Here is a 21,058-nt window from a genome sequence, read left to right as displayed (position 1 = left end):
TACACCAGTGTTGTCTGAGACTCTCTCTCTCCCTGAGACACACACACTGTCTCTCACTCTCTCTCTCTCCCTGAGACACACACACACACACACACACACACACACACACACACACACACACACACACACACACACACAGTCTCTCTCTCTCTCTCCCTGAGACACACACACACACACTGTCTCTCTCCCTGAGACACACACTGTCTCTCTCCCTGAGACACACACCGTCTCTCTCACTCTCTCTCCCTGACACACACACACACACACACACACACACACACACACACACACACACACACACACACACAGTGTCTCTCTCTCTCTGAGACACACACACACAGTCTCTCTCTCTCTGAGACACTCTCTCTCTCTCTCTCCCTGAGACACACACACACACACACACTCTCTCTCTCTCTGCATGGCCAAAAAACACACTTTGACTCACTCTCTGGTTTCTCGCAACAAAAATGTCTCTCAAAACATTCCATCCAGAACACAGATAAGGATGTGACCGTGGGCAAACACACACACACACACAAAACACACCATTTTTCTCCATCAGGCAGATGATTACACATTCTGAAATAATAAGAATGTTAAGAAACCCGAAACTGTTCTTCACTTCCCCTTTTTTGTTTAAAGTGTCCCAGTACTGGTCATGCTTACAACATTAATCGTGCTTTATGTATTACTTATAGACAAAAAGACGACGTGCACATTCAGTCAAAAAAACACCATAAAAGCACTTTTGTGGACAATTTTATTCTGTGAATCACCCGCGGAGGCAGAACCTCGAGGAGCAGCCGTTGCCGGACGGAAGTGGCGTCCAGTCATTGATTGCGGGTGCGAGTAAACAAGCAGTGTTCTGTGGGCCGAGATTCCCAGTCAAGTAACTTCAGAACACATTGAATAAATATAGATCTAAATTAGATGAAACATAAAACTTGTCCCCTTCCTCAGTCCCACCGGAGCCGGAGCGCTGAGCGCCCGCTTACACATTCATAAAAGACTGTTCATACGCCCTGTGGCCGATATCGCTCTCTACTCACTATACAGGGCACTATACAGCGGGGACGCCATTCTGTAGCGCTGTCCGAAACCTTAGTGAGGATTATTTACACCCTATATAGTGCACTCAAAGTATTCCACAATGCATCACGAAAAGTAGTGTACAACGATGGTCACTAACCAAAGCAGTATATCCCATCATGCATTGCGGTCACGCTGAAAGAAATCAAATTAAAAGTCTCAAATGTGATTGAATAAAAGGCAGCGGCGAAGAAGAAAGAAAGTATTCAGCCTTGATTTAAAAGAACTGAAAGCTGCAGGTGCTGTGTATTGATTAATGTGGGAAATGCGCTCAGTATAATATGGATTTATCACAAAAACGCACGCATGTATTTATTATTTTGAAACCCACCAGCCGGCTGATCTGGCACGTTTTAATCGTGCGACAGTAATGACGTAAAGACCAGCGCGACGGACTAGTGTCCGAAAACGTTTTTTCATTTTACCAATGAGCTCACTGTATAGTCCTCTATATAGTAATTCCCTAGATAGGGAGTAGGGAGTAGTGAACGAGTGAGCGATTTCGGACACAGGGATGTAACGGCATGGTGATCACTTTCACTCTTTCGGTTGGTTTCTCTTTCGCGGCAGGAACACTCCCCGTAAACAGGATAAAATCTGTCTGACATAGTTTGGGCTATTTGGAGGTAAAACTTGTTGCGAGATGGCACGCAGATTTTATGCGCTTCAGATGATTCAGGACAGCGATTCGGTTCGATCTTGAGAAGTGCGATACTGATGATGAACTGTGCCTTTTTTTTTTTTTTAACTTCGACTCGATCCAGCCAAAGATCAGCTCGAGTAAGCGTAAATATTTCTGTTTCTGATGAGCAGATCGGTTGATAATGTGTTCTCTTGGACTGGTGTTTGCAGCACAGGGTCAGTGACCAGTCCACTGCAGCCCAGACAATCGGACAAACCAACAACTGTGCGTCACTACCGGTGCCGGAACAACCCGGGAAGGAGGCGGCCTGTCGCTGACCATGCCTGACTGGCGGAGCAGTGACTTAAAACTCACGCGCACTTGACAAGAGCTTATGACGAACGTTACAGTACATGACGGAACCACCGGTATCATACGTGATCTTTTGAAATAGCTAGTAATTAACATTCACTACAGGTACACTTTAAGGAATTAATAATCAAAACTTTCCTCCCTTTCTTTCATTTCCTCCTCGATTTTTTCCTCCTTTCCCCTTCTATCCCCATCTCTCTTTTCTTATTTCCTGCCTTTCCTCTCCTCCCCTTCCTGCCTCTTCATTCCTTTCTTTTTCCTTCTTTCCTCCTCTTTCCCTCCTGCTGTGATGTCATCAGCATGCACCTTCTGCTCTTCCCCATGCTCCTCCCACTTCTGAGCCAGGTGAGATGATGAAGCTCTGTACTTTATCTCTCTTCACCTCAGTGAAATGTGTTTATTTACTGACAGATCGGCCATGTTGAGCTGCTGAGGCAGATTAATGATTAGTTTCTCTCATGTTGGCGAGCGACAGGTCCAGAAATCTGTCTCCATCCCTCGTCACGTCTCTGTATTGTCTCCAGGCGACGCTTGTCCTCTCCACACGACGATGAGGTGAATCACTGTGCAGCAAGGAATTCTGCGAATGAGAACTCATCAGGCCAATCAATCATCAGCCATCGATTTAAGTGTCAGAGGAACACAGGCCTCTCGGGTCGTTATCGAGCAGCAACGCCACGCTGAAGAGGAGCAGAGGATGAATTACCAGAGAGGAATTCTGTTGGCTTCTCAGAGAGAAATAAAAAGGACACTGTGGTGTGTGTGTGGTTTTAAGGTGTAGATGAACGGCCAATGAGAAAATGAAACTCAGAACAGACAGACAGAGAGAATGAAAGCATGCTGGAGCTGTTGGGCTGAAATGGGTTTCTGGTAAAAGCCCCTCGTCAGGACTGTGAAGGAGATCTCCATCTTCCATCACTCACTTTCGATTAATAATGGTTCGTCTGTGTGAGATATCTCAGCGACGGCATGACCGCTCATTTGTTCGTTCTGTTCTGTTTGTGGAGAACCAGAACTGATTGAACGAAGCCCTTTTATTTCTGTTCATTCGGTCATCCTGTTCATCTGGACCACATTAACGAATCCTTTCCGACAACCATGTAGGCCCCAAAGACGAGAGGAAGATCCCTGAGGACTGGAGAACACCGATGGAATCTTCAAGCACCAGACAATGGACTCTAGTTTGAAGGACTCACTGGTTCTGTTGACATTTGGGGTGAAAACGCGTCCTGGGAGATCGGATCACAAGTGGACAGCCGAGACACATCGCCATTTACACCCGAGTCCGTGTGCGCTTCCAAGGCGTCCAGCTGATCACCTGTGACTGCCAACGTCACTTCGCTTGAAGGTCGAAGAGCTGCGTGCACAGTGATGTTAAAATCATGAAATAATTACCGGTACATCAGCGCTCCACAACCACCACGTCCTGCACTGATGGTGGATTTTCCTGTTCCATCCTTACCAGAGACCCATCAGTGTTTACACTCCAACAGATATGTGGTCTGATGCGTCCTAAACCTCTTCGACAAGTGGTCTGAGTGAAAGCGTCTCGGGTTTATTGATCACGGTCTTCTTGAGATCCGATCACCCAAGATGTGTTTGAAAACCAAGTGGAGAAACAAGGTTCACCTCGGACTTGAGATGATGAGATTCGTTTATGATTCAAATCTCGAGTCTGAGAGATTCGTCCTTTGACTTGGACTCAAGCTCGTAAGAGTCCTTCTTTTAACATTTGGTTGAAGTTCAGAAAGCTCATTCTTTGAGACTGACTCGAGATCATGTGACTTGTTGACGATCGTTCTTTGACTCAAACCTGAGTTTGTTCGACTCGTCCTTTGACTCGGACGTGAGCCGACCAGACTCTCGATTCTGGAATTGAGATTCACGCCTTGGACTTGGGATCATTTGCAGTTGCTGGACTTCAGACTTGTCTTTGACCTTCTGACCTGACAACAGGACAAGAAAATCACGGCTGTGTTCCGATCCTCTCTCTGAAGTCTGTGCCTGGCAACTTCCTCCAACCACTTCCTGCTGGATGAAACCAAACCCCATGACCTCCCACTTCACTCAGGTCAGGTGATGCTTGGCGTGTGTTCGAGTCTTTTGTTTCAGGATGGAATTCAGTGGTCTGAAATCGACTCTGACAGCCGAACGTCCTCCTCATCACTCGCTCTGGACCTCATTATTCTTTTCTATCCAACGAATCGTCGGCAAGTCTGTCGATCAGCGGGAATGTTGTTTCAAGATGATCGTTTCAGGTCGCTGCTTTCAAATCGGCGTTCACGCTACAAACTGCTTCATTAGTATATTTCAACAGGCTAATGAGCATCAGGGCTAATGAGCAAACAGACTGCTCGAAGTGGACTATACTGTTCTTTTTGTCAAGTACAAACTCCCACACACACACACCGGGAATATCAGACTCAGAAAGCACAGATATTCATTTCAAACAAACAAACAAACAAAAGGAAGAACATGTTGTGATCCTGTTGCCCTCCGGAAGATCTACACATCATCATCATCATCATCATCATCATCAAACACAATCATCTGCTCAGCTTTAAAAAAGAAATCTCACACACACACACACACACTGCAGCGTTTTTGTTCAGCCAACAAAGAGCCGTCTCGTCAGCAGATTGTGTTTGAACTTCCTCCCAAAGCTTCTCCGCAGTCCGGAAACATCTCCACTAATCTCACTGTGGTAAAGATATCTGAGACACACCCTCGAGTTTCTTCTCCTCTCACACACACTGCGGAGAAATGACGACCAGGCTCGGGGTTTGTGTGTGTGTGTGTGTGTGTGGTGTTCATCACCACCCTTCAGCAGAAGAATCCCTGCTCATGGCTTCAAACGTTTAGAGAAATAAACAGATGAACGTGTTCATTTCAGACGAGTTTGTCTGGATTTATTTCTTTATTTATTCACTCACTCAGCCTGAGTGCTTTATTCACGAGTTTATTTTCAGAGTTTTGTATCTGTATGTATTGTTGTTTAAATATTTTTTCGATAGACAGAAACCTTTATTTAAACTGAAATAAAAACAGCAGGGGAGTCGGATCAGTGCCTGTACGCCTCTGCTAGCAAAAGGAGCCCTGTTACACTTATATAATAATAATAATAAAAAAAACCTAAAATCAATAAATAAAAAGTTATGATTTATATTAAATTGCAATATTTACAATGTGCATAGATACAATTGTATTCAAATTGTTTATATAAATAAAATACATTGTTACATTTTTTATTTTCATAAAATACATTTTTTTTTTTATTTACTGTCTCTGAGTATTTTTTCCAGATGTGTTTATTTTCTCTCCGGACTGATCAGACTGGACTGTACAGTTCACGGTGTTTGTTTTCTCCTCAGTATTTTTTTTAATCTGCTTTTATTTTGCTGGAGTGTTTTGTCTTTAATAATTATTTTGCTTCGGTATTTTGTCTGCGTTTATGATGACAGTATTACAGTGGTGCTTGAAAGTTTGTGAACCCTTTAGAATTTTCTATATTTCTGCATAAATATGACCTAAAACATCATCAGATTTTCACACAAGTCCTAAAAGTAGATAAAGAGAACCCAGTTAAACAAATGAGACAAAAATATTATACTCAGTCATTTATTAATTGAGGAAAATGATCCAATATTACATATCTGTGAGTGGCAAAAGTATGTGAACCTTTGCTTTCATTATCTGGTGTGACCCCCTTGTGCAGCAATAACTGCAACTAAACGTTTGCGGTAACTGTTGATCAGTCCTGCACACCGGCTTGGAGGAATTTTAGCCCGTTCCTCCGTACAGAACAGCTTCAACTCTGGGATGTTGGTGGGTTTCCTCACATGAACTGCTCGCTTCAGGTCCTTCCACAACATTTCCATTGGATTAAGGTCAGGACTTTGACTTGGCCATTCCAAAACATTAACTTTATTCTTCTTTAACCATTCTTTGGTAGAACGACTTGTGTGCTTAGGGTCGTTGTCTTGCTGCATGACCCACCTTCTCTTGAGATTCAGGCCCTGTCCACACGGCAACGGATTCAGGTGAATCTGATAAAATTGTTTATCGTTTCGGCCTGGCGTCCAGACGGCACCGGTGTTTTGGGTGCCCCAAAACGAAATCTTTTGAGAACGGGTTCCAGAGTGGAAAAATCTGGCAACGGCGCTGTTGCGAAGTCGTCTGGATGAGTAGAACGGATTTGTTTACAATGACATCATAACCACATGACTGTGAGTGCTTCACGCCGGGTAGAAGTGTAACGAACTCGATGCGAGTTGTCAACAAATAAAAAGGAGCGATCTCACCTCTTCAGATGTTGGTTTAAGTCAGACAATACATTCCTCAAAAGGGGCATAGAAGAACAAAGTAATCCATCAATGTGTAGCATTCAATTTATTCCGGACCATTAAAGAATTCTGGAGGATATCAGAATGTTGGTGGCTTCCATCTACCCCCATTCATTCCTCTTTCCGCGTCTCCATTCAAAAAACGAGCAGGTGGTGTGTGCGTGTGACAGTGACAGGGTGAGTGACACGGAAGAACCCAGGCTCATGCTCGCCCTGAATTTCTCTTACAGTGAAGGCAGAAGAACGTTCAGCGCCTGGCCAGGCTTTCTATGTATTAATTTACATAGACGTTTTAATATGAAATATAAATAAGTGTCTTAGACAATAGATACTATTTTACGCTACTGATTAATAATCAAAACTTTATGTGGCTGATGCTACAGAAGAAGGGGTTTAAGCGCATGCGCAAACCCCTTCTTCTATTGTTCTGGTGTCTCCGACGGGACCGTCTTACAGCGCACCTAGAGGTGTGGCATGTGTATTGCATCGTTTTCAGCAAGCGTTGCGTTGCCATATGTACCTGATATTTTACTGATCCGTTGCCCATGTGGACGCGATATTTAAAAAAAAAAATCTCGTTGCCGTTGTCGTGTGGATGTAGCCTCAGTTCATGGACAGATGTCCTGACATTTTCCTTTAGAATTCTAGCTCCATCAGCCTTATCCCAGAAATACAGAAAATTCTAAAGGGTTCACAAACTTTCAAGCAGCACTGTATGATTTATTCTGAGTGTTTCGCCTCCATACATTGATCTGAGTATTTTATCTGGAAATATTTCATTGCAGACTCCAAATCCTCAGAGGAAAATACTGCCAATATTTTGTCCAGGTATTTATTCTGCCTCAGTATTTTATCCCTAATAATTATTTGGGACGTGGATTTTGTCTTTCTGTACTTTGTCTGTACGTAATATTTTGTCTTGGTTGTATTATTCCCCCGAGTATTCAATCTCTTATAATAACGATCTGTAAACTCGATTTGTCCAGGATGTTTTTTTAACAGGCATGGAGCAGACACTCTTGTCTAGAGCGATCTCCAACAGAACCCTGACACACCCAGCGCAGGAGCAGCCTGGGGAGCAGCTGGGGGTTCGGTGCCTTGTTCAAGGGCACTTCAGCCATTCCTGCTAGTCCAGGGAACTGAACCGACGACCTTTTGGTCCCAAAAGGTTTTGTGTGTAGCGTTTAAATTTTCTGTTTTTGGTGTGAAAAAGCCGTTCAAATCAAAAGTATTGTGATTTTTTTTTTTATCATCATCAGTCGTAGAAGTTTTATTCTCCACATCAGTCAAGTCCAGTGTCCTGTAAGGGCCTCGTCTCTCTTCTCGACTGATTTAAAGCACACAAAGCAAGGAAGCCTGTTGAAAGACGTCTCACATTTTAATTCCATCCTGGTGCCCTGTGTCTGGTCGGAGTTTTATCGCACCGCTCCTGTGAAGGACGGCCCCATGAGGACAGTTGAGGGTTATACCTGTTAAAACTGTTAATATTATAGTCAGGCTGTCTGTTGTTGCCCAAATGAGGATGGGTTCCCTTTTGAGTCTGGTTCCTCTCGAGGTTTCTTCCTCATGTCGTCTGATGGAGTTTTTCCTTGCCACTGTCGCCACAGGCTTCATCATTGGGGATAGATTAGGGATAAAATTAGCTCATGTTTTAAGTCGTTCAAATTCTGTAAAGCTGCTTTGCGACAATGTTTATTGTTAAAAGCGCGATACAAATAAACTTGACTTGATTTGAATTCCAGTTAGAGACGAAGGGATAACAGCGACACAAACAACAACGAGACATCAATAAAGATAAACAGCGAGAGAGAGAGAGAGACACAGAGAGTGTAAAGCTGCCATCTGCTTGCGTGTCCTCATTCCCGCTCCAACGCCAACGGCCTGCTGCTTCCTGTCCTTTCAGCGCCGCTGTTCCACATCCACGAATGCAATCAATACCGCTGTTTTCAGCCCTGACCTGCTTGTGAAATGAGGCGTTCTCTGGGTTTGGCTGGAGGTTTAGATCACCTCGACCCCCTGCACAGCCTGTGTGTGTTCTGCGCGCTGCAGAGTGAACAGTCACGTTTCCTCATCAGGGCTCATCTGGACAACTCGCCACAGTTTAACCACAATCACAAATGATGGCTAAATTAATTCAATAATTTATTCGTAGATTAGACACTGTGATCTTGCCGATTATATCCCTGCGCTCGCTGGCAACGTTGAGTGGGAAAGAAAAGGATCTCTAAATGGAACAAGCGAGGGAGCATTTGTGAATAAAATCTTGCTCCCTGGCTGTCGTCTCCAATCCTCAAACAAGACGGCAGAACAGGACGACGCCAAACTCACAGCACAGCTCCAGATACTGTCATAGTGACGGAGAAACACAGACAAGACACGTGAAGACAGAAGAATAAAAATCCCTCAAAATGAGCTTCGGTTCACTCTGAAGGACGACTGCGTTTGTGATTTTCTGGTTGATGATGTAAGCGCAAGGGTGAAATTATCTCTAGATCTATCATAAGGGGATCTTCATCGTAAAGTCAGACACGGAGAGACACCCCTGCTGTCACGCAGTGCGTTCCAGAATTCAGCCGGGATCGTGTCGGAGTATTTCCACACACACACACGGCGAGTTCTGCTGCAGGAGGAAAATAAAGGGGTGCCAATACTTTGTGCAAAACAAAGGGCTGCAGTCAGTAATTGTAGAATAACAAACGAATGAGGAAAGAATGAATGTTTTTTTCCTCTCCCTCCCTCCCTCCCTCCCTCCCTCACACACCCTGACTAATGATAACAAATGGGACCAGATTGAATCAGTCCACTGATGCAGCAAACCTGTGTGTGTGTGTGTGTGTGTGTGTGTGTGTGTGTGTGTGTGTGTGTGTGTTCCGAGGTGTTTATGATTGAGCCCATGGTGTGCAGTGAGAAATCCCAGCATAGCTTTCATCCCTGAGCGAAAAAACAATAAAGCTGGAGAAATGACCATCAATAAACCAGCATTAGTCTCAGAATCTGCTGTGGAGAACAATTTACACACACACACACACACACACACACACACACACACACACACACTGCTGCCTTGAAGTTTATTCTATTTTAAAGAAAAGCGTGCTGTTTGTCAGGAGTGTGTAAATCACCACGCCCTGTTTCAGTGCTGCACGTCAGGAAGACGAGTCCGGTTTGGCTTTGTTCTGTGAAACTGGACCGGGTTTGTCATGTGACGGGAAATAAATATCATCAAGTTTTCAGTGCACCTTCAATTAAACGTAAACCGGATATAACTGGAAACAGACAATTCCAGACGGTTCCTCGGACCGACCGTCCAGTGCGCGTGGTGTGACGTTTCTTCGCAACTTTAGTCTGCTCTCTGATGCAAAACTATCGAAGAAAAATGAAATCATTGTAGTTTCATCTCATCTTACTCAATGTGTATAATGACTTTTGGAAGAGAAGGAAGAAGCAGAGATCGTTAATGTCTGATCTAATCCGAGAACCAAGCGAGTACGGAACATAGAAATCACACAGATATGTGCACTATTCCCTTGAGTCCACCAGGGGGCGAGCTATTGTTTTCAGTCGGGTTTCTTTGGTTTCTTTTGTTCACGATGTTACGGGAAAACAGCTGGATCAATCCTCATGAAACTTTCAGGATTGGTGAGTATTGGTCTCAAATAGAACCTCGAACATTTTGAGGGTCATCCGGTCAAGGTCAAGGATTTTCTGGCTACTGCTTCATACACTCGCATGCAAGAGTGTAACAATCACACAACGCGCATACGGATCACCAGAACAGCGAATCGTGATCTCGCGACATGATCTCGTGTTAGAATGAGTGTAACAATCACAAAACTTCCTCTGTGTCCCAAATCACTCCCTACTCACTACACAGTGGACTACACAGTCAGGTCAGCATTTTACAGTGCTGTCCGAATGTCCAGTGAGCATTACTGCAGCCTTCCTCGTGCACTCAAAGGATCCATCACGAAAAGTAGTGCAGCGGCAAAGAAGACGTTTTATCATTTAATCAATGAGCTCACTATACAGTCCTCTCTCCAGTAATTCCCTATATAATGAGCAGGGCGTAGTGAACGAGTGAGTGATTCTGTAACCAATCAGCACTTATCCTGATCGAGTTCCATTACCCGTTCTGTTTCTTGATAAACTTCAGAACTAGAAATGAAAGAACAGAAACCTCGTTATAACTTTGTACCGTAGTATCGGCATATCAGCAGATAAAAAGATCAACGAAATTCACCTCGTGGTTCGACTGAGTCGATATCAAGCAAGCGGTGTTTATTTATTTTAATAAAATGTGCCTTTTGATTATCACAGCTTTTGTTCGGTTCTTCTGAAAGGTCAATAAAAGTTGTTTGATTTGAGCTTTTTGGCAGATATTTAGAGTCTTTACACTCCACTTGTGAAACAAAATGTTCTCATTAGTATTAATTAATGCTTCTGAGACTACGTTCAGACTGCACCCTGAAACGACCCATATCCGATTTTTTTGCCCATATGCGACCTGTATCCGATTTGTTATTGACAATCTGAACGACACAGATCCGATTTTTTCACATGCGACCCAGGCCGCTTGGATATGTGGTCCTAAATCCGATGCATATCCGTTATTTTCACATGCGACTGCAGTCTGACCGGACAGGTCGCATTCATGCGACCTACACGTCATCAACAAGAGACAAACGTCACTATTCTGCGTTGGCTAATCCCGCCTCTTTGGTGGAAAACAACAACATTTGTACAGTTTTCAGAATTTAAATAGACTTTTATAGAATTGATCAAGCTAATGGTGGATTTGGTAGGGACCTGGATGTTGATCTGTTAGCCTGATTAAATAAAACAGTTTCTATAACTGATTTATAACTTAAACCATCCTGTATTACAAGATTATAAGATTGTTCTGGAAATTTCCAGTAATTTGACACCTTCGGTCTCATTAGTCTGCTGCCCACATTAATCAGATTATTGTGTGAGTTCCGCCGCCGCCACAAAAACCACATCGCCAGGTCTCGCCTCATCTCCATAGCAAACTGCACTGGTTGCAGAATTCAGCTGGCTATAAACAATCTAAATAAATATTTATAAAAATGTAGAAAAAGTTTATTAATATGACGAAATAAATATGTGCAAATTATTAAGCCTGAATTAAGAGTTTGGTAATACAGCGGCCGCATCCCAAATGACTGCCTACTGAAGCTCGAGTGCACTATATAGAGTTTAAAAATCCATTACTTCCTAGTAACATGTAGTGCACTTATATAGAAATTAGAGAGACATTTAGGAGTCAACCCTCGTTACCAGGCTACACGTTTTCATTTCAGTTCAGAAACAAAAACACACACGCGACCTCACACTTTAACACTAACCAGATAATTAAACAAACAAAAAACCATTAAACTTGAAGAGTGCGCTTAGTTTTTGTTTACGTATTAGGTAGATGTGCTTATTACGTGTCAATTTGCGCATGCGGGACACTTTTGGGTCGTTTTCCGTTCATATTGGAGATCGCATACAAGTCTCATATAATTGGTAATGTGAACGGCCTAACAAAAAAATCGGATTCACAACAAATCGGATATGGGTCGCTTCAGGTTGCAGTCTGAACGTAGTGAAAGACAATTCACAAGACTAAAGAAATGGCTTTCAGACATGTTTAAGCTTATTCCAGAGGGAAAGTGCGTTCCGCTGAGCTCTAGCGCCGGGCCATTTCCGGGAAATAAGAGTTTGGGTCGTGGCGACAGCGTGTGTGTGCCAGCCTCGGTTCGGAGGGTTCAGTTTCAAAAACTGTAAGAGGTAAGAGTAGAATAATATAAAGTACACACATTTCGTACATTTTACTTCTGTGATTTTTCAATTGTTCGGCTACTGCCTCACAGCAAATATACATGCTGTATTTACTGTATGGACACGGGATCAGAAAACTATTTTATTTATAAGCAGCAGCCACATGGACCCATAGGGGACGGATTTATTCACGATATCTTCCTTTATATTCATCATAAGTGCTACCGGGCGAGGTTTGTTTTGCCTGGAAACACTTGTTTTAATCTGAAATACAGCTACAACAGCTTCTCAGGTCTGTTTTGTACGAACGACTGTAAGAAAGTGCAGTCACATGAGCTGAAAGGTGACGTGTACCTGCCATGGTGGAGATGCCCAGGATCACTCCTATAGACAGCTCGATCTGCGTGCCCTGGAAACACACACACACACACACGACAGATTTCACATCATCATCAAACAGCGTGGAGAAATCTCCACAAACACACACTGGGATATAAACACGAATATTTTCCACCACTTCTATCATGTCGTACCAGGAATTAGAGCAAATATACGTGTGATGAAATATACGTTTGCAATTATTTCAAATATTTGTGAATTGGAAAAGTGACGAGATTTTATCGACGGGCATGTCCCCATTAATGCTCTTTTTTTTTTTTTTTTAAATGGACTATAAAAATGTGGATGTTAATTTTAAAAACATCTCAAAAGAAATGTATAAATTCATACACTAAGTTGTTAAAAGTGCAACACAAACATCCGTGACTCATCATCTCGTCTCTCGTAAATACTGGAGTTTTCTTTTTTAAATGATAAGTATTGTGCAGCTAAAAAAAAAATAAATAAAAAATACGCAAATAAAACAAATAAAAATAAACTTGATTGTTGCGATGGCAGGAATTTTTATTAAAGTTCTCAGTATTTTCGTCACCAGGGCAAATAAAATTATTAAAATTTCTCCGATTTTCTCTGCACTCACATGTGGAACGACGTCCTTCAGCGTGAAATTATGAAGCGCGTTTATATTTAGCCACACCTACAGAACTCCATAAAAGGCATCTCTGGGAACGAGAGAACCAAAAATATCCCGAGAAATATTCCAGTAACGCAGCTCAGCCACTGCAGCAGCGCCACAGACACACACTCACACCGAACGCCTTTTTTACTTTTGTCCTCATTGAACGACGAATCTTATTTGTTTTAATTCCTGGATTTGTTGAGTAAATGGGCGGGTAATTGAAATCAATTAGTGATTTAAACTTGACAGTGTAACCTGGATGTAAACTCATCGATGTGAACATTTGTTCCAGATAACTGAATTTTTATGAACATTCAACAGTTTATAAATAATTATTTCCTCATTCCAGCCCACTGATTTGATGAAGCCACGCCCCTACTGTTCAATAACGAGACTGAATCTTACTGCAGCGATCATAATGGCGTTGTCCAGGAAGCCGAAGCCAATGAAGGGAATGGCGTTATGAAGCAGAACTGGAAAAAAGGTGAAGAACAAAGCAGATTACGAGAGATAATAATGCAAAACCAGCTGACAACACAACTTTAAATCTTCTGGATAAAACACACAATCGTCAAAGGGCGAAGGGAACTGGGCTAAGAACCTGAGACACGAGATATTAAATCTGGACACGTCACAGGAGCGTTTCCTTTTAAACTAAACCCCGAGGCTGCACTGATCGCTGCACGCCTCAACATTCTCTCCAAACAACACGACTTCTAAAGAGCCTTCGCACAGTCATAATCATCATCATCATCATCATCATAACACAGAAGAAAACAAACACTTTCCTTCTTCCTGACCTCATTAAGGATGTTGAGCATCATAACGAGGGCCGTCCTGGAGAGAACAATCCAGCAGATAAAGTGACGAAAAGCATCACATTAAGCGATTTAAGATTCCATATTCTCCTCAACATCGTCTCAGAACGACAAAGAAGCTTTGTGCTGTGAGGTAATGACACAAAACCAAAAACGTCTTGGGTTTTTTTAGCCGCGAACGCGATAAGGAAGGAGTGGACAGGCGAGCGGATAAAGCGGTCACTCTGGGATTTCACTGAAAACTTTCAGGCTCTGCGTCAATTTAATTTAAATTATGCAAATGTGTCCACTTTTTAATACTTCCTGTGAATGAGAACGAAGCGTCGAGCCGTGATACAAAATCAACAATGCAGTTTTGGTTGAACTGAGGCTTTATTCTGGGACGTTAAGGTTGAAGAAAGTATAATTAGATCTAATGAGACGGATATTAGAGCTGGGAAATATGATTATTATACGATAATGAAACGGTCACTTTTTCTTTAATTATCTCAGCTGCTGCAGTTCTTCAGATTCTTTAAATTCAGAAGATTGAAACCCCTGATCACTCCAACCGGAGAAGGTCTGAGCTCCAGGACTTCAGTGCTCAAATTACTGACCTGCTTCGCATTAATTAACTCAGTCAATTCATTAATCGAGGATCGTCCCTGAACGCCGATGCGCTGTTCGTGTTGTTTGCTGTAAATGTTACGTCCTGTATAAATCACTGCTCTGTAAAAACTCTCGAGGAGACTCATTATGGTTAAACACACTGAGGACCTCGACGAGCGAGCGTGTACAGCGATAAAGAAAGCTCTCTCCAAGTGGAAGCAGCCAAGAGAAATAAAGGAGGTCATAAATTCTCCGTCATGGTCTTTGAAGCTGCTGACGTGAGCAGGAGGAACCGAAGGAAGGAAGGAAGGAAGGAGATGTCGGATGATAATGAAACAGGGGTGCGTTTGTTCGAAATTCAGCTCGATTTGTCTATTCAACACCACTCAGCCACGTTCCCCGATAGGAAAATGACTCGGCTCAGGGAAACGTGGGGAATTTATCGAGACGTGTCTGTAGGAAAGTTTTTATTCGATTATTTAAACCTCAGGCAACACAGAGACTGAGCGCTGAACACCCAAACAGACAATTCAGTGAAGGAGAAGGATTTAAAATGGACTCTTTCTTTCCTTTCTCACATGCAGACACTTCGGTACACACCGTATCTCAGCTGAGCGGCGGTGGGAGGAGCCATTTCCAATTGCTCTGCAAAGAACAGAAAAAAAAAGATCCAGTTACCTCCTGTGACATAAATCACACTGCAAGGACATCACGAGGAAGGTCATATTGGACCTGTCTCTCTCTCTCTCTCTCTCTCTCACACACACACACACACACACAAGCGACAGTTGAGCTTGCAGCAACATACAACAATGGATTTCCTTCAATTACTACTGCAAAATTAAAACAAATATAATTATCCAAAGCAAATACACATCACGGTGGTGTAGTGGTTAGCGCTGTCGCCTCACAGCAAGAAGGTCCGGGTTCGAGCCCCGTGGTCGGCGAGGGCCTTTCTGTGTGGAGTTTGCATGTTCTCCCCGTGTCCGCGTGGGTTTCCTCCGGGTGCTCCGGTTTCCCCCACAGTCCAAAGACATGCAGGTTAGGTTAACTGGTGACTCTAAATTGAGCGTAGGTGTGAATGTGAGTGTGAATGGTTGTCTGTGTCTATGTGCAGCCCTGTGATGACCTGGCGACTTGTCCAGGGTGAACCCCGCCTTTCGCCCGTAGTCAGCTGGGATAGGATCCAGCTCGCCTGCGACCCTGTAGAACAGGATAAAGCGGCTACAGATAATGAGATGAGATGAAATACACATTACTGATATTTCACATCCCACATCCTGAATTTTCATTTTCTTTAAACGTAAATCATATCCATGATTATCGAGTTTGCTCAAACTGTTATAACTTGATCATTCGAGACACTTTTACAATTTTGCGTCTCAAAAATCCAGTTCAAAGGTCAGCTCACCAGTTCAGAATACAAAATACACACAATATTTCGAAGTGGGAGAGTTTATTTGCAAAGTCCAAGTGATGTGTAATTTATACACCTTTCTCAAATATCAAGGAAGTTTCACGTTACAGAAAACCATGTATCCAAGCCTTCGAGCCCTCAAGGTCAGGACAAGCCAAGAGTTACATTACATGGCATTTAGCAGACGTTCTTATCCACGAGTGCAAGAGTCCGGTACATGAAGTGCTGAACTTCTCGACAAGAAAGTTCTAGTGCCAACTGACCAACTGACAGCAATACCGAGTGTAATATTCTGCTGAAATACCAAGACTCAAACAGCCAAGGAAACAAACCAGCCATATAAAGTACAACTAAATAGAACTCAAAACGGCGAACCCCCGGCGAGACCGAATACAGCCTGGGTTGGTCAAGACGCAGTGACACAGTGGGCAGGGAGGAAGGCGAGAGGTGCAGCCTGAAGAGGAGAGTCTTCAGTCTGTGCTTGAAGGTGGTCAGAAAGTTGGCAGTTCTGTCCTCAATGGGAAGGTCATTCCACCAATGAGGACCAGGACACAGCAGTCTTGAGCGGGCTGGGCAGGAGGAGAGAGGGGGAGGGGCCAGGTGACCAGCAGTTGTGGAGTTAAAGCAGATATGCAGAGCCATGGCCTCACTTTTTGTTAATAAATGCCTTGAGAACTCAAGAATGGCACAGGAATAGTTTTAAGTGTTAACAATAAATCTAATATAGTAATTTTTACGATTAAAGTGATTTATATAGGTAGCGGTCTGAGTGAACGACCTTGACGTCCGTAAAGTCACAGCAGGAAGTCTATCGGTCTCATCGCCATTTCCGCTATACTAAAACACAGAGCTGACTGCAACGCCGATCCTCCATTGTGAGCTAATTTATCGCTATGCCACGTAGATGTGTTGCTGGCCGGTGCAGCAACACGACAGAAGGTGGATTTACGTTGCATTCACGGCCCGAGAAATTTTCAAACTGCAAAGATTTGGACGCGTTTTGCGAGAAGTTCACGGGCACATTGGGCGCCTATGAAGTGGTCTCTCCTCTGCTCTGCACATTTTACTGAAGACTCGTACGAGACCTCTGATCTGTTGAGGAGTGTTGGCTAGAAGCCCGGATTGAAAGAGGGTGCAGTACCAACAATTAAAGGAACAGAAAACTACAGGAAAAGGAAAGTGAGTTCAAGGTTGTTGCTAAAACCGGTGACGTCCCGTCCTGGGTTTTAGTAATTGCCTGAGCCGAGCAGTAATGGCGGAGTACTCAGTATGGAGAAAATGGAGAATACCGTTTTCAGCCATCTGGTTTCTAAACTGGATATGCTCACCTCAGCAGCAATATCTCGCCCTTACGTGGAAGAAGCGAATGAACGGAGAACTGAATGAACAACTCAAAGTCAGATTGTTTCAAAACAATCTGCCACAAGATCGGCCTTCCAGAAGCGAGAACACAGACGGGTAAGCTCCGACTCTCATTTGGATACAAAACAACAAAAACATCAACACACGTTGTTTTCCTGCATTTAGATTAATCCATGTAACTTGTATTGTGTGTTTAAGTTAGCGGTATAAGATTATTTAATTTGCTTCAGAATGTGATTGTCTCAGTTCATCTGATTATTTAATGAGCCTTTTACGTTTTATCAGTGAAAATGCATGCATGTACATGTATGTTGCATAAGTTATAGCACCCATCCCGTTTTAATGAGAGTCAACCCACAATCAGTGACGTCAAATCAGTCTTAGTTGAGCAAGTCGGTAACGCTATTTCTTACTTTCACCATAAATTTTTATTTATATGACTTTGGTCTATAGCTGTAAAAGGCCTCGGCTTTAAAACCGGTTCCCGCTGTGGCGTCACGCACTCAGGGCTGGCTGGCTCAGTGGGGCAGCGCCAATCACAACTTTACGGTCAATTTTAACTTTCAAATTTTTTTTTTTTTTAAATTCCCATTTATGCAGCATACAAGAGTCAAGGATGGAGATACTATCCACTCAGAAATGTATTTAAAAATAAAGGCTCTGTGTATTTGCTTTAAAGCCTTAAAGTCTGGTGTTAATTACAAATTAGGAGCTTTAAATGACTGAGATTTACCAAGAGACAGAATCAGAAAGACTGGGACGAGCCAAGAGTCAGAGCCTTCAATAATGGGATTAACAACAAATTAGAGCCTTACTGAGTCAGATATACTCAGAGTCAGAGCCTTAAAATTGGAACTAACTAAGATTTAGAGCTGTAAATATTGAGACGAAGCAAAAATTACAACCAATCAAGACCAAGACGACCCACATGTCAGAGCCAGAAAGATTTGGATGAACTGAGAGTCAGAGCCTTAAATACTGGCGTTAACTACAAATTAGAGCTTTAACAACTGGGATTTACCAGGAGTTCGAGTCTTCAAGACTGGGAAAAGCCAAGAATCAGGGCCCTAAATACTGGGATTAACAACAAATTAGAGCCCTGGGATTTAGAGCCGTACATCTTGAGACTAAGGTGGGGTTTACATTAGACCGTATCAGCGGATCATCAGATTAACATTTTTAAAACGATTCGCGTGCACACAGCAACGCCAATACACGGATACGCTCGGCTCCGCAGGCATCCTGCGCTCCAAATCACTCCGCCCTGAACAGCGAGTGCCCTCTGGAGGGTGCGCACTCCGGCCCTGCGCAGCTCACAGAGCGCGCGAGTGAAGTGCACGAGCAGTGATTCGGGACTGAGCCGCTGTGTGTGTGATCCCAGTGCATATCGGGCATGCGCGTCACTTACCACTTGCAAGTGGAAGGATGGCAAGCCTAAAGACAATCATAACTACACAATGGGCAGTATTTGCATCAGTATTTGCATCAGTATTTTCATATTTTTATACTCTTTAATGAAAGGTGATATAAGGCGGAAGTCCACGCCGTTTTTCAGCAGTCGTGTCACATGACCAACGCCAGCGAATCAGGAAGGTGGATGTCACAGTGACGTTGTCCAATGACGACGCCAGCTAGAGCTTAGCACAGCGTATCCGCGTATTCTGAATGTTTACACAGCACCGGACCAGACACGATCTGGATTGAATACATGGACCCTGGCGGATTCCCGTTTCCAGGCGTTTTAATGTAAACGGACAGTGCATCCGCGAAGAAAATGAGACAGATACGGTCTAATGTAAACTTGGCCAAAGCAAAAATTAAAACCTTCAAGAGTGAGATGACCCACATGTCAAAACCAGAAAGATTTGGATGAACCAAGAACCAGGGCCTTAAACACAACAAGCCAGGACAACTTTCTACTGTCGGGGTTCGAGTAGAGCAAAAAAATCCAAAAGTTCTTCTGTGAACGCTGTATGAGAGGCAGATGCATCTAAAAAAGGACGACTAAGAATAGGCATACTGCTCATGTTTTAATTATATCATGAGTCATCATCATCATCAACGTAGCCTCAGATGAGCGATATGCCTGGTGGCCCAATCATCACGATTGTTGATGCACGATGTGAGTTCAGAGAGACTCTGAGCCCCAGTGTCCCTCATTCGCATGTCTTCAAAGGTGGCTGGAGGGCGGCCCCTCCTCAGATGACCACGGGTTGGGCGCCACAGTACCAACTGACTTGCGGGAAAGTCAGGGTGTTGGTCAGCAATGACCAGCAAGGCCAAGCCTCCCGTAGCCAATCTTGTCTGAGATACATGGGATGTCACCGTACAGCTCCGGATTGGTGATATGGTCTCTCCAGCTGATGTGAAGTACCCTACGGAACATGCACGTGTAGGTGCCATTTAAGGATTTCTCCAACGCAGTTGTGAGGGTCCAGCCCTCGCAACCATAAAGCAAAACAGATTCAACAGTCGCTGAGAAGAAACGAAGCTTTAGCCGTCTAGATAGATTTGATCACCAAACATCAGCCATGCTATTGAGTGCTTTCCAAGCTAAGCCTTTCTGGACCTTAATGTCCGTCTCAGACGAGTTTAGCCACGAGCCAAGGGACTTGAAATCAGAAACCTCACGTCATGGGTAATTATTCTGTTTAATTATTAACAAGCAATTACATCTGCTTTTCATTAAATCAGAACAATTCAGATTTCAGAAAAGACCAAAACAGATTGTTCAGTGGATTCTGTCATTTCTCAGCATTCTAACACTTCGAGGTGACACCATTCACTCTGACATCACTGATGGATTCCATTTCAAACGGATGATCACACAGTGATGATTGGGTTTTTTCCCCTGGAGGCCATCCATCAACAGATTCCTCGCAGGACACACATTCTTCTTCAAATGCCAAATGCTCATGTTTAATGCTCGCGACTTCAGCGAAGAGCTTTTTAAAGCTTCTCGTTTCCATTCAGATTCAGAATCAGGCAGACGGTAAACTGTCAACCAATTTCAGTCTTCCGCAGACAATCAAAACACTTTCAGGAACTGGGAACGCACTCTTGAAATGAACTCAAGATTTTGCGCCGGCGCTGAAACAACGAGCTGTCAAACCTAAACCTATGAAGCTCATTAAAGCTCCTCACTGTGAGCACTCAGAACTTGTTTCAAAAACAGGCTGCATGTCAAAGCACACGTTGCAAACCTGTGATTTACTGAGTGGAAGAACCAACGAGATCTCACCACTTCGTCGGCTTGTGCGGGAGAACAATTTAATTGTCTTGACGCTGCCACAACATCCAGTGATGTTTACACAGATTATTTCACCAAACATGTCAATCTTTACACATTTTCCAGAAGAACCTCGACATCAGAGTTCGCTCAGACAAGCCATCAACCAAAAATACCCCAAAGACAATCTTGAGCTGATAGACGCATGAATCCAGGATGATCTGTCCAAGTGTCTCGAACGCTCCGATATTAACCGACACCACATTGAAGCTCTGCCCCCTTCCCTCCATCTCACATGGTCTCAACTGGTTTCAGACCGATGCCTACAAACTCCATTGTTCTCCATACAGCTGTAGCCTTTGAGACGCACTTGGGGTTCATCCTCCAGAGTTTCCTCAGAAGAAGGAAAAGGAGCT

At 43.5% G+C, this 21,058-nt stretch overlaps 1 protein-coding gene across 1 annotated transcript in view; it reads right to left on the bottom strand.

Moving 5' to 3' along the window:
* The window catches only part of LOC132886386 (transmembrane protein 65-like), a 56,812-nt gene that overhangs the window by 10,928 nt on the left and 24,826 nt on the right, over nucleotides 1-21,058 (bottom strand). The window contains exons 2-4 of the mRNA XM_060920974.1: nucleotides 15,235-15,279; nucleotides 13,634-13,701; nucleotides 12,565-12,619 (exon numbers count right to left, since the gene is read on the bottom strand). Coding sequence (XP_060776957.1) covers nucleotides 12,565-12,619; nucleotides 13,634-13,701; nucleotides 15,235-15,279 — 168 coding nt within the window. The remainder of the gene's footprint in view (nucleotides 1-12,564; nucleotides 12,620-13,633; nucleotides 13,702-15,234; nucleotides 15,280-21,058) is intronic.

The sequence above is a fragment of the Neoarius graeffei genome, chromosome 5 (assembly GCF_027579695.1).
Source record: "Neoarius graeffei isolate fNeoGra1 chromosome 5, fNeoGra1.pri, whole genome shotgun sequence".
Lineage (NCBI taxonomy): Eukaryota > Metazoa > Chordata > Actinopteri > Siluriformes > Ariidae > Neoarius > Neoarius graeffei.
Note: the sequence above shows the minus strand (reverse complement) of the source record. Positions and strands in the feature narration are given on the sequence as shown.